At 43.0% G+C, this 14954-nt stretch overlaps 1 protein-coding gene across 1 annotated transcript in view; it reads right to left on the bottom strand.

Annotated features, from left to right (window-relative positions):
- Window positions 1-14954, bottom strand: part of LOC137626183 (endochitinase-like) — a 64373-nt gene that overhangs the window by 24315 nt on the left and 25104 nt on the right. Inside the window, exons 3-8 of the mRNA XM_068357262.1 lie at window positions 4478-4644; window positions 4125-4290; window positions 3285-3391; window positions 3049-3164; window positions 2758-2884; window positions 1676-1870 (exon numbers count right to left, since the gene is read on the bottom strand). Coding sequence (XP_068213363.1) covers window positions 1676-1870; window positions 2758-2884; window positions 3049-3164; window positions 3285-3391; window positions 4125-4290; window positions 4478-4644 — 878 coding nt within the window. The remainder of the gene's footprint in view (window positions 1-1675; window positions 1871-2757; window positions 2885-3048; window positions 3165-3284; window positions 3392-4124; window positions 4291-4477; window positions 4645-14954) is intronic.

Genomic DNA, 14954 nt, shown 5'->3' with positions numbered 1-14954 from the left:
TATTGTTGCACTATCCCCGGAATAGTGTATGAAACATAGATGGAAACTAATAGCTGCATCCTACTCATTATTAACAGTTCCTTTAATTTAATTGTGATTACTAAAACTTCCATTTTATAGGAATGACGCTCATATAAAAGCCGAGCAACCGAGTCACTGGCATGGAGACGTCTCCCTACTAATCTTTGCACTTTAGCACGAGTCGCAAAGCGGCCTTCCGTAGTCTCAGAGGGACATGTTGACTATTGGCTATATGAAATCTGTTGTGTGACCAATCAGCAAGATACAAGGCTATCCCTCCACCTCAAGCCATGATCCTGATCAAATAAATTTATGAGTATTGGTGGAGCAACCTGTTGGCAGCGTTTAATGGTTGTTTAAAAAACCCGATATCCCAATTCTGTCGAGATGAAGGGTATCATGAAAGCAGGGTTGAATCTCTCTCTGCAATGCTTGAAATGGTTATAGTTCTCCCCCATAAGCTTGTGTAGTTTAACATTTTGTTATTTATTACTTAAAAATTAAATTTCTATTCTTATAGAATGGTGAAGTTCTTCAATACATCTCAAGTGATCAAGTTATTATAAGAATTACATACATAATATAATGATGAGTGAAATCTATTTTAGCGTGAATATAAGTTTTCTCATTTCTTTCACCGAATACGGAATAAGAAACAGTGAGGAGACTTCCTCCTTTTTTCACAAAATTATCAGCAGTAACTAAACTGATGTACAGAATATGCTATCACAACCTCTAACCTATCTTGGGCATATGCAGTTTTCAATAAATATTAACAATATAATCTTTAAGTTTTGCATCACTTGTTAGTACACAATATTGTCTATGAGTAAATAGCTCTCCCAAAATGTTTGTTTGGTTACTTAGAGTCAAAGGGAAACTAATCTACTTGGCGAGTGTGGTAACGGTTGTCTAGGTGATTTATACCTTAGCCGCAACTCCCCTGAGGCAAAAAGGCAAAACGGAGGTTGATAATAATATGAGTAGATATGAGGATATAAAGTGGCCATAAGTAGGATATATTTTAGAAGTCATACATTTTTTTCCCTCAATGTTTCCACAATCGTCTTTGGCATTATTAGGCAGACACTGAAATAAGTAGGCCTATAAAGGCCTTAGAAATAACATGAATACAAAAAATAGAATTCTGAAAGATATTTACAAGGTGTTAAAACACGCTACCTCGTGTGAAAGTTTAAAGTTCATATTCGAATGTCATGGTTTCTTGGACGGAGCCTGACCATCGGAAAAAAAAAGGAAAAAAAAAAGATCTGAACATCATGAGGTATTGTTCATTCGGGGATGTGGCAAGAGTTGACAGATGCAAATGATTTTAAGATGTACACTGACTAGAATAAAGAAATATTTAGTTATTTCGATGAGAACATGCCATGCGTGATCCTGGCTCGGAAGTTCATCTCGGTAATAATAATCTATCTATTTATTTACCAAGGCACTTCCCCAATTTTGGTGGGTAGCCGACATCGAACAAATGAACAAAGGGTCCTTTCCTCTATTCTCCTCCCAGCCTAACGAGCTTGTGATAATAATGATAATGGTTTATTGCTTTTCTAGAATTTAAGAATAATTTATGGTACTCATATATGTCTATATATTCGACTCTTTCGTTACTAAATAATATGGCTTGTCTTACTTCGAAGTATGCTAGTGTCCCATAAGCTTCGGTATAAGGACCAGGGTTTCCTCCTCCGATCCATTGCTTAATGCCTGCGTGAATTTCGTGATTTTGAGGTGACGAAAGGGTATACGTTCTGGCGTAGAAGGGCGTACCCACAACCAACTTACTGCGGGGACATCCAAATTCTTCCCATAAAAGAACTCCATCATTCTGGCAAGAAAACTGAGGTTCAGCTGAGAGTTGTTTGCCATCTTTGTTTAGATTCATTTTTTTTTCTAAGATGACCCAAAATAATTATTTATACTTTTAGAAAACGTTTGTTACAAATACTGATATTTTTTTCAGACTAAAATCGGAGCGGGGATGTGATTGTTTATTGTGATAACGTTTCTTATTGTGTAGTCGATATTTATCACATATTGAGAGAGCAATAAAAATTTGCGCATATTGTTGCAAAAATGTCACAAAGCAAATGAGTGAATAGGGATTCCTCCAAAATGAGGCTTATCTAAGACAATAAAGACACTTCAGTGTGACTTGGTAATGTAAAAGTCATATAGATATTATTCCAGAAATCGACTCAATTTTTTGGAAACTTGGAATTACTTGGTTTTATCATTATATTTAACGTCATTATTATTATTTTCTTTATATCATAAAAAGCTTTTAGGATTTCTCATAGGTCAGTCCTTCTAAGTCAAAATAGTAAAAAGTTACTGCATTCGGCGCTTTAAAAAAACGTTTTTGGTATGACTTTATTCTCTACCTGACTGAAATAATTTTGATACATTTAATATAAGTATTTTATGTCATATGATGAAAAAGAAAATGAATTATATAGAATAATGCAACATCAATGAATTTTAGAAAAAAAAAAGAGGAGTTGCTGAATTTAGGTCGCCACAGTACAATTATTTGTCACTAACATCCGTATAGTAATCGGATTAGTCTTGGTGATATTGAGAAATTAGAGATTATTTGAAAATTCTATTTTCTCCTGATAATACATATCGAGGAGGAAAACTGTTAATAAGTACATTTTGAAAAAAAAAAAAAAACATTATCTGGCGAGTTGATTTTATCATAATAATACTTACCACATTTAGCTTTTCATAAGACCACTCATCAAGTCCGGGTCTTGTGTATAACATGGAATGAACATCAGCAAAATTGCACCAATTGCCTCGCAGGTCATAGGTCATCAAGTGAAGGGCATCCAGCAACCTGTTTGTAAAGGTCATGCCTCGTCCTTTAAACCATTTATACACCTTACAGCAATGATTAATGTTGGAGAAAAGGACGCATAATGAAACAAATTAAGTATCAAATCTGGATCTTAGACATATTCTAGTTAAATAGACACACTATCCATTGTTTATTTTACTTACTTGCATAGCTCAGGCACGTGGTATCCTTCTTGAAGCCTAAACCTGGCTACTGGAACTGCTGCAGTGAGTTCCCATCCCTTGCCTTCTGCATCAAATGCAGCTCGAAGTTCTTCCACCTAAAACATATGAAGAATTGACCTTGCGTCAGGAAAGCAAAGAAAGTAATAACGAAATAAGAATAAACAAATGAATAAAACACAACTATATGTTCTTCCAAACTTCACGTAAAAACTGACCAGTTTTAGGAAATTGTCCTTATCAGCCCATGCACCGCCCCTGTCACTTGCTCCGGGGTATTCCCAGTCTAGGTCAAAACCATCAAACTTGTACTGATGGAGCATAGCTACCAAAGTAAAAACATAGGCATGAAAGAGGATCACTTTGAAGATTCAGAAATAGATTTTCTTACTTACAAAGTTGATGATATTCACATATTTATATTTGCTCTCTTGGAAGTAATATAAATCCATTCTTCATTTATTAAAATATCCATTGTATAAACATAATGCGATATAGCAACTAAGGCTCAAAGGGGTTTCTCACCTCAAAGGGCATGTTTATACACTATTCCAGATTAAACATGGAAAACGATGCATTCTCAATTCAACCTGCGTTTTTATACATTATTCAAGATTAAAAAGGGAAAACAATGAATTCTGGATTTAAACTATTAGACGTATTTTACAACTAATTTTTCTACCCCCATTTGACGCCATTGGACATATTTTACGTCCCGCAATTACCATATTTTTTCTCTTTTGTCATTTTTGTCTATGGAAATTTTACGAAATATGTAAAATTTTACATGAAAGGAAAGAAAATATATTCTTCTGTATGATGATAAATGTTGTAAAATCCTATCTTTCACAGACTGACGTAAGGGGTCATTGCTCCCTGGCCAAAAGTCTTGAGCCTGATAGCGATTTTGAGAAAGACAAGGTTAAATAAACAAAAGAAAAGTAGTGTAGTGTGAGGTTTGCAAGTCCTGATCTTAAAACAAAGAACATTACCAATATGCTACTTGTATGAACCATAAGCAAAAATGGAACACCAACAAAAATGACTAGATTTTTTACCTACGACACTTTTGATGAAACTTTCCCTCCGCTCTGGAACGCTCACCATCTGCGAGTATTTCTTGCCTCCCTCAGCCCATCCTCCGACGGCAATAGTGGTCTTCAATTCAGGGTATTTGGTTTTCAGATCCGTGAAGCGCTCATAGTTCTTTCCTTGAATGTCCAACTGTAATAGACCTTTTCTTTGATTGCTGAGTTAATATGTTGTTCTTAACGACATAAACTTCTTGATTACTTAACAGTCTTTAACATAAATAACATGATTCTCCTATTCCATGAGCGTTCGGATCCTAAACACATTAGTAATGGTTTCAAAGCATTTTGCTTCCTTTGTTAGATTAGTAAATGTTTACCTCAGGATCTAGGACTAAGACCTCCCAGGTGACGTTAGAAACGCCGCAGAAAGAATAGATGAGATGGGTACAGAGATCTGCAGGAATGTCATCAATGTCGTAAGAACCTTCTCCAGGTCTGTACACGGCCCAACTCTCATAGTAGCAAGCTCTTCTCCCAGGGATCTCTGCGAAAGTAGGGGACAATGTTTTCACACGGTAATGTGAAGAAAGACTTGCTATGCAGCGGATGAAATATTCTTAAAACTTACAGAAACAGAAAATCCCATTTATTTCAGGAAAAAATTATATTCCAAGTTACTGTTACTGTTACTACTACCACAATTACTGGACTTACTTGTGAGAAAGCGTTCTTCATGCTGCTCCACTGAATAAGAGATTTTTTAGAGGATAGCTAATAGCTTTGGTAATATGGAGTAACGAGTAGAAAGAACAAAAAGTTAACAGCGGGTTGTGAAAGGCAGAAAGCTTCAAGTAAGGTAAGATAATATCCTGTTTTCTCAGTTGAGGCAACCAGCATGTTCGAGTAGGCTATCAAGAACAACAACAAAGGAGAGTAATCATAGCTGATAAAGTAGAATTCAAAACCCCATTTAAAGGTAGAAAGATTAAAGTTACAGAAAAAGTTGAAAAAAAAAAACCTTAGAAAAATTAGATATCGCAAGGCAACTTTATGGGGAGTAATCAAAGCGAACAAGAAAGTAGACTCACAGATCTGTGGGATTTTAGGCACATTCTCGGAGAAAAGTCAACTGCAAGGGGAAAAATATGATAATAATTACCTCAACACAGATAGAGAAGGAGAGTGGTTCATACATGATACTAAGTGATTCAAGCCTATGTGTGATGTGTGTGAAAGAATTAGGCTCAGATGACGAAATTGCAGTTTGATAGATATGGTTCTGACTTCAGCACCTAGATTTAGCAACCGCAGCAGAGAGTCAACTGAATCTCTAATAAGAATGATAAAAAAGACAGAAAACATCAATTGACTATTTTGGTTCTGTGCAATTTGCCCGTCAGAAACGAAACAATTCCTGGTGGGAAAATGGGGGAATGAGAGGAGCAGCAACAAGAAAGGAGCAGAATAAAGGCTAACTGTTTCATTCATGTTAGCTATAGTCACTTAAAAACTTTATATACGCTACTGAGAGAAAAGCTCAATATGATCAAAGCCAAAAAGGTATAAATGAAGAGTGCCAAAACTACGAAAGACAAGAAACTTTCTTAGGTGACTTTGCAGAAATATTATGAGAGACAGCAGAAAATGCAAACAAACCAGAAGGATCATTAGACGAAAAAGTCTACCTGTGAAGAGATAACACAGGAATAGGAGGGTGAGAGTACAATATCAATAATGAACAAAACAAAGGGGATAAAGTAAATGAAGAAAAAGACACTGTCCAGAATAAGCCTTGCCCGGGAGTATTGATAAAAAGACCAATATTGTACAAAGAAGGAAGGTTCATGTATAGAAATAAATCCACGGACATGGCCAGAAAGAAAGATAGTACAATGTAAGTAATGATATAATACATGAACAAGATAATAGCCTAGTGTGTAGAGATAATACGAGTAGAATCAGATAAAGAGGACAAACCTGTAAGCTCTGCCATACGAATTTAAGAAAGAAAGAAATCATGTCAGTATGTAACAAGCAACCATTTACGTTCTATAGGAAGAAAAAAAACCTGTACCCAAGAATACGACTATCCAGGAGAATAAGAGTAGGGAAAACACGATAAATTTTTTCCAGTCACAAAATGGAGGAAATAGTAAGAGTAATTCAAGAATTAGGAAAAGAAAAATCTTGCAGCCCACTAGACGTTGGCAAAAAGAGTATTGGTACACCACAACACAGCCCAGGGGATTGTATATTTTATACCCAAGGCCGATTAAGGCCAGAGTAAGGCAAGATGAAATTTACATAGGGTGAGACCATTGGTCGCTCGGTTCCTGCACTGTGACGTCACTGATGCACGTCGACTGGGCAGTGCACATGATTTTCTGATCCTACTCCTGTTATTAACGCTCAAAGTTGTTGAATAATCCAGTTATTATTATTATTATTATTATTATTATTATTATTATTATTTTTGGGTTCAAGCCATGTCGTCCTGATTGAAGGTTCCTTCAGTAGCTTCCTAAGGGTATATATGACTACAGTAGATATTCCCAGAGAATTAAACTAAAGGTTTCACAGAATTCTAACTTCTGGCACGAGTACCCATAAGGTTTCCCTTTAGGATATCGTATAATAACAGGGGACGTATGCTTGACACGCCACATAGCTATCTGCAACCCACATAGCGTTTACGCTTCGAGGGGGAAGTGTGGCAAGTTATGGGAGGAGCCGTTACTAAGTTCTCCTCCTTCGTTACTGTTACGGTACTCTGTTACGTCATAACCGCCGCCATGTTTGGCCGCCATCTTGGTTGACGTCACCGTTGCGCGCCTTCCTCATTCCTTCTTACGTAGCGTTTATGGCCAGGTGCTTTTTCCTAGTTATTCGCCCGTATTTTCATCATGTCGCAATTTTCTGCCTCGCCTTCTTCTGGAAAATTGAGTACTATATTCTTGTATTGTATAAATCAGCTCTGGCCGTAAAGTAACGCCTTTTTATCTTAAAATACATTGTTTTGTGGCGGAGCTGTGCCTTGACCGGAGGCGTCATGATGCCGACACTGTTGTTCGCTTCGCATGCTTTATTTAGTTAGCCAGAACAACCTTCCGGTCTTACAACTAATTATCAACATTAGTTATTTAGTCTTCATTACTAGGAATTAGTTATATTATGCTGACTGTATTCAATTTCGGCGAGTGTAGGTAGCTGAATTCGTATGCTAGATTGCTAGCCTAGCCCCTAGGCTTGATAGCCTAGGAATTTTTGTTTACTTTCATGCATGATATAATAAGTGTTCCTAGTGTTGATTTATTGAATGAAGATGTTAGGCATTTATACATATAAGATTCAGTGATTGCACATGTTTTTCTCCTTCTAGGAAGTATACAAGGGGTTTCGATGATCTCAGTAGTCAACTCCCTTGCCCCTAACCTAACGCTAGGGCTCTTGTATACTTTCTCACCTCCCCAGTTACCTTACCCAAGGTAATCTCCTACCTCTGAGGTAACCTAGGCTACATCCTAGCCCTCCTTACCTTGAATCGTATTCAAGTGAGGTTAGGATATGATTTTCTTTCCCCACTCTTAGCCCTAGTACATAAGCTTTGAGTTTGGGACAGAACCTCAGAGTACTAGTCATTTGCCCCTCAGCTACCCCATTAGGTGAATGAACTCTCCTTTTGGGTCTCTGCTGGCCAGCAAAGGTTGGGGGGGCTCTGCCCTTCCCCCTAGTCCACACTTGGTAGGGTTACAACCCTTCCTCCCTGTGGCCTAGCGACTTGTCCTACACCTGCCTTCCTTGGTCTGGGGACTTGTTCCCCTAGCCTAGGTTAGGCAGGCCTTGGGATTCAGTTTCTTTATAGTTTAGGTCGGTACATTAATGCTGTGCCTTCGCTGTACTAACCTACCCTAGGCTGGAGAACAAATTCTTCCTACACCTGCGATAGTGCTGGTACTGAAACAGAACCCCTCCCTCCCCCCTCCCCCCCCCGGAGAGTCGGTGAGGGCTCACGCCTTCCCCTACTCTCCCCCTCAGGACCATCGCCCCTCCCCCCTCTGTCTTTTAGTGATGGCCTAGCCATCACACCTCTGTCCACCGTCCTACAACTCGACCGCGTGCCGGTGGGTTGTGGGGTCGGCCCGGTCCTTTTGTTGGTTAGCCCGAACTGCTAGGCTTCCTGCATATAGCTGAACTATGGGATAGCATATGACAGGTCGGTCTGCCAGCGGAAGACCTCACTATCTTAGAGCGTTCTTCGGTCCTCCCTTGGGCCGCCACCCGCAACTCTAGCTGACTGCTGGCTCTGTTACGGCTGGATGAAAGGTTGCCATCCTCTCCCTTTCATTTGAACACTCCTTCCGGAAGAAGACGAGGTTTGGGTAGTGAGCTACTGCCCCTCCCTCTTTCTTCTTCTATTCTTTCTCTCTATCTTATTAGTGCCGGTCCACTGCAACACTACCCTGCCGGCAACAGCCGTCAGCTTAGCCCGGTATCCTCTCTGTCTCATTGATTGACTCAGTGTTGGAATACCTACGCCGGTTGCTTGCCGACTGCATGGGGCCACCGACGTGCCGACGATCTGCCATCATCTTCAGGTTTTGCCCTCTCTCTGCCACATAGACTGATGGCTGGGAGGGGTTCCCCCTTAATGGAGATTTTCTGGCGCCCGGCTCTCTTCCGGCATGCCGTCACGCTGCCGGCACCACCTAATCATTCAGCTTCAGTGGACTGTCACCTCTACCCTGCTGGCCCTGCGCCGGCAGTGTCTATTGTATAGCTATATACAATAGCCAGTACATCTAGGGTATAGTACATACCCTAGTCAGAAAACTATGGTGTATAGTTGTGCAGTAAATTCTTCTAGCATACTCTGTGCATCCATGCACAGTCCCTTGCCGGGACCTACCTGAATCGGGGAGAATCATTTCTCCCCCTTTCTCTCTATGCTGAATGAACTCAGCTCCCCCTCTCACCATTACTAATACCCCGGAGGAAGTCTAAGCTATGCTTTATCCAGTGTGGATATCCCTTCCCCCTCTTAGGGCGCCCTGAAGGAGCCCCTAGAATTAGTTATGGTGTGGGGTCACGGCAATTGGCTGGGCGGGATGCACAAGTATGTGTCTTTTCTGCTTCATTTTCAGCTTACCTTTCCTAAGCTTACACTTGGAATGGAATCTTATATTGTAAGTAAAAACCTGCTCCATGAGGCGTTCGAGGACCCCCCATCTGCGGAGGTCAGGGACATCGATCGAGAGAAACTACACAATTGGGTGCGTGGTTTCCAGAAGAACGCCACGGCGCCCTATCTCCCTAGTGAGAAGATGAGAGCTCTGCTCTTTCACAAGGCATCTGCGGATGCTGTTATCCACAAGCCAGAGATCCCCTGTGTCCAGCTGACGGTCGAACCTGACGTATCGGACGCACTTCAAGACTTCCATCTTGATGAGAAGGAATGAATGTCGGAAGTGTCGGACACCACCCAAAGGACCCTGATGGCCGAGGGTCGAGAAGAGGAGTAGCATACGGAGGCTCCTGACTCCGAAGGTGATGGTGCCCGCGCCCTCTCTGTTACTTCCGTTGCAATTTCGGAACCTGTCCCCTCTACTTCTTCCACTTCTACGCCTGTGAGAGTGGACACCCAGGATAACCTCCAGGCCTTGGTGGCACTCCTGGACGAAAGGCTTCGCCAGAGGGACGAAGACTTTAAGAAGGAGATCCTTCGTCTATCGAAACAGACCCCGAGGAAGATCACCGTTAAGGATCTTCCCCCTTGCTCAGTGACCAACCCATGGAGGCATGCAGAACACATGCCAATCATGAGTGGACGCATCTTCGTCAACGACAAGTTAGGCGCCATTCCCCTTGAAGAGGTGGAGTTTTCACCTTGCTTCGAAGCATACCCGGACTGTTACATCCGTCTCAAGTCCGAACCAGTTTCCAAGGAGGAAACCAAACCTAAGGAGGTCATCGTCTTTGACCATGCAAAGGCTCAATCTCTTCAGACCGGCTGCCTCAAGAGTAAGGGCTACACCAACTCCAAGGTGCCGGCCCTAAGCATGAAACACCCGTCCTTTCATGCTCCTGCCACCATGGTCTTCCCCTTTGCCGAGAAATCCCTGTTGGCAGTGTTGAAGGCGGTGGAGGAAGGGAAACCCTTCCCTACACTGGAAAAATGTAGGCCCCTCTCCCTCGCCCTCCCTCCCGACGATAAAAACTGGAAAGACATCCAGTTGACTTTCTCTGTAGGAAAGTTGGAAGCTGACATCACTAGACGGCAGTTCAACGAAAACCTCCCCAACCTCTCCGAATACCTTCAGTGTCGGGAGCTGGACACGAAAGAGAGGCTGGCTGCCTCCCTCTCTCTTCAAGTCCAAATGGAGACGATGGCCGGGGACACACGGACCCCAGGCTTCTACATGGTCTTGGCTAAGACCCATCTCGCCACCCTGACGAAGGATTTCTACAGCTTCATCAGGTCCCAGAGAGACTGTAGAGAATTCGTGTTTGCAGATGCCACCGCAAACACAAACCACGGAAACTGATTTCCTCAAACATTTGGGGGACAGATCTCTTCCCTAACGATCTCTTGAAAGAGATCGTTGACAGAGCCGCTACTGAGAACCGGAACCTTCTCCAGAAGTGGGCCATGTCAAAGAAGAGGAAATCTTCTCAGGATGAGGACCCCTAACCTAAGAAGAAGACCAACAAGCCCAGACCTCAGCAGCGTCAGGCTAAACGCCAGTTTCCAACACCCGCTGCTCCCCAGTTGGTTGCTCAGCCCCAACAGACCTTTCAGCTGGTCCCTCAGCCGGTGGTGGCTCAGTCACCAGTCTTCACACCAGCCTACAAAAGACAGTCAACTACCTTTCGTCCCAAAGGTAGAGGCTCCGGCAAAGACTCCTCTCGATGTCCATCCAGAGGGAGAGGAGGAAGGGGAGCAGGCGGCCGAGGTGGTGAACCCTCGGGAAACTAGAAGCAATGAAATGCTTCCGGTGGGAGGAAGACTCCACCTCTTCCAGGATCGTTGGACCTTCGATCCTTGGGCTCACAGCATCATCAAGAACGGACTAGGGTGGAGCTGGGTAACACCACCTCCAACCTTCTACCAATTCTTCCAACACTCCACCCCCGTCTTAGAAGAATACGTCCAAGAACTCTTGAACAAGAAGGTGATCAAGAGGGTAAAGTCCACCAGGTTCCAAGGAAGACTATTTTCTGTTCCCAAGAAGGACTCCGACAAATTCAGAGTCATAATGTACTTGTCCCCTCTCAACAAGTTCATAGTGAACAACAAATTCAAAATTCTGACTCTTCAGCATATAAGAGCTCTGCTGCCTCCAAAGGCTTACACAGTCTCAATAGACTTGGCGGACGCCTACTGGCACATTCCAATGAATCCCCAGGCCTCCTCCTACCTAGGATTCAGGCTTCAACATAGCCTCAAGGATCTTCACGAAGCTCGCAGAAACGATTGTCCAACAGCTACGCTTACAAGGCGTCCAGGTGATGGCTTAACTGGACGATTGGCTGGTGTGGGCGTCATCCTCAGAAGAATGCTGTTCCTGGAACATCTGGGTTTCAAGATCAACACCAAAAAGTTTCGACTTTCTCCAGCTCAGAAGTTCCAATGGCTAGGAATCCATTGGAACCTTCAGTCACACCGTCTTTCCATCCCTCTGAAGAAAAGGAAGGAAATAGCGGGATCTGTCAAGAGACTCCTAAAATCCAAACGGATTTCAAGACGACAACAAGAACGGGAGCTCAGCTCCCTCCAGTTCACTTCAGTGACAGACCCAGTGCTACGAGCACAGCTAAAGGATGCATCGGGAGTCTGGAGAAGATACGCATCCATCGCTCGAAGAGATCTCAAGAGACCTCTGCCAACCAGGCTTCGTTCACTCTTAAAGCTATGGCCGGAGGCAAAGAACCTGAAAAGATCAGTACCTCTTCAACTACCGCCTCCATCGTTCGTTATCCACACGGATGCATCACTAGAAGGATGGTGGGGTCACTCCCATCAACGGCAAGTTCAAAGAACATGGTCTCCCCTATTCAAGACGTTTCACATCAACATCTTGGAGGCCATGGCGGTCCTCCTTACTCTGAAGAGGCTGTCTTCACGTCCCTCAGTCCATATCCGTCTGACTCTGGACAGCGACGTTGTAGTGAGATATCTCAACCATCAGGGCTCAAGATCGCCCCAACTCAACCAAGTGTTGCTACCCATCTTCCGCTTGGCTGACAAGTAAAGATGGCACCTCTCGGCAGTTCACCTACAAGGGTTCCGCAATGTGACGGCGGATGCTCTATCCAGGACAACCCCGATAGAGTCAGAATGGTCCCTAGACGCAGACTCATTCTCCTTCATCTCCCTACAAGTCCCGGAACTGCAAATCGACCTCTTCGCAATGAGCGACAACAAGCAACTTCCTTGTTACGTGGCCCCATACGAGGACTTAAACAGATGGAACAGATGGTCCAAGATGGTCCAAGGTCCTCATCAAGCTGAGAACCTTCCAAGGAACAGCAGCCCTAGTGGCACCCAAGTGGCCCCGGAGCAACTGGTTCCCATTAATCCTGGAGTTACAACCCAAGCTAATTCCCCTGCCGGACCCAGTTCTCTCCCAGCAAGTTCAGAAGTCGACTGTCTTCGCTTCAGCAAGGAAAACCCGAGACCTTCATCTCATGATTTTCTCTCCCCAGCCGTCAAGAAGAGGTTTGGGATCTCGAAGAAATTCTTGGACTTCTTAGAGGAATACAAAACAAAATCTACCAGAAGGCAATACGAGTCATCCTGAAAGAATTGAGTGTCCTTTGTCAAGTCTAAAAATCCTACAGAAATCTCTATAGACTTTTGTCTGTCCTTCTTCATTCACCTTCATGGACAGGGCCTGGCAGCCAACACGATTTCCACCTGTAAATCGGCCTTGACAAGACCATTACTATATGCCTTCCAGATAGACCTGTCTGATGATATCTTTAACATCTCCTGGTCTCTTGACAAGGTGCTCCACTTTGCCTCAAGTTTGGACAATGAGTCTTGCCCTCTGAAAGATTTGACTCAAAAAGTGATTTTCCTATTTGCTCTCGCCTCGGGAGCCTGAGTTAGTGAAATTGTGGCATTATCAAGAGAAGAGGGCCAGATACAGTTCGCCGAAACAGGCGAGCTTACCCTCTTTCCTGACCCAACGTTTCTTGCCAAGAACGAGCTACCCAAAAAAGGTGGGGCCCCTGGAGAATCTGCCCTCCGAAGGAAGATGTCTCTCTATATCCAGTGGAGAGTCTAAAGGTCTATCTTCAACGAACTTCAGACTTTGGCGAAGGACAGCTCTTTAAAGGGGAAACTTCAGGGTCCGACTTGTCACTCAAACAACTAAAGGCGAAGATCAACTACTTTATTCGCAGAGCGGATCCTGACAGTACACCCGCAGGTCACGATCCCAGGAAAGTCGCCTCTCCCCTGAATTTCTTCCAGTCGATGGACTTTGAAAGTCTTCGCTCTTTCACAGGCTGGAAGTCCTCCAGAGTGTTTTCAAACACTACGCAAAGCAGGTGCATGAGCTCAAACGGTATGTGGTAGCTGCAGGTAGTGTGCTAAAACCTGCTGCTTAGTGCTGCGTAGAACAGTGAGTTATTCGGGACTCTAACTCTATGGGTGCCTGTGTTGTCCAGTGCGAAACATAGTGATTTTTAAGTGCCACCTTGTGACACTACGGACTGTTCTTATACAAAAGGTGAAGTCACATAGACAGAAACACGTGTGCCACATGTTTTTAACATGAAGTGTATAAAAGACTTTCTAGAAAGAATTTATAGTTCCTCTGGAACTAATGTGTGTAATGGCAAATTTTTCTTTTCAGATTCCACACCCATTTCTATTGATGTCTTAAGTCTATGTTGCTAATTGCATTTCATTATAATTTTTTTTTTGCTTTTGTATGTAAATTCTTATTTAATTAAATAAAATAGAATTTTTTTATCTGTGCATCTCATTTCACCCTCACAATGGAAATAAAAACACTGTTAGAGAATTTTATTTACCTCCTTATTTGAATAATGGTATGAACAATGTTATAATATTGTTCCTTATTGATACAAACTCATCTAGACCAAGGTAATTTGTTCCAACACAATTGTAATTACCTTCTTCTATCTGACCCTGGGACCGGCCAGTATCTCCGATACCAGGTGAGTTCCTCTAACAAGTAACTTCAAGATGTTCCTTACGTCCAAATAGAACTTCCATGCCCGGGGGGCAGGAAGCGGTAACATGGTATATGCTTATCTGTAGTGACATGTAACGGAAATGTCACAGGTCTCTATGGTCATCAGACCAAAGGAAGATTGTCTAGAAGTCGGAGGCACTGCAAAGGGAAAAATCTATGATACATTAATTCTCTGGTACACTTCCATCAGGACAACATGGCTTCAGCCCAAAAAACGAATTTTGAGCGAAGTGAAAAATCTATGTTTGGTTGAGATAGCCATGTCGTCCTGATGGACCCGCCCTTTTCTCTATTTCAGACCTTGACAGGCCCCTCCCAATCTTATTGTATCATGGAGGCTGGCCTAAACGCCTGAAGGAATGAGGAAGGCGCGCAACGGTGACGTCAACCAAGATGGCGGCCAAACATGGTGGCAGTTATGACGTCACAGAGTACCGTAACAGTAACGAAGGAGGAGAACTTGGTAGCGGCTCCTCTCATAACTTGCTACACTTCCCCCTCGAAGCGTAAACGCTATGTGGAGTGCAGATAGCTATGTGGCGTGTCAAGCATACGTCCCCTGCTATTATGCGATATCCTAAAGGGAAACCTTATCGGTACTCGCGCCAGAAGTTAGAATTCTGTGAAA

Source organism: Palaemon carinicauda, chromosome 2 (assembly GCF_036898095.1).
Source record: "Palaemon carinicauda isolate YSFRI2023 chromosome 2, ASM3689809v2, whole genome shotgun sequence".
Taxonomy (NCBI): Eukaryota; Metazoa; Arthropoda; class Malacostraca; order Decapoda; family Palaemonidae; genus Palaemon; species Palaemon carinicauda.
The sequence above is the reverse complement of the archived record's forward strand: the minus strand, read 5'-3'. Positions and strand labels throughout refer to the sequence as shown.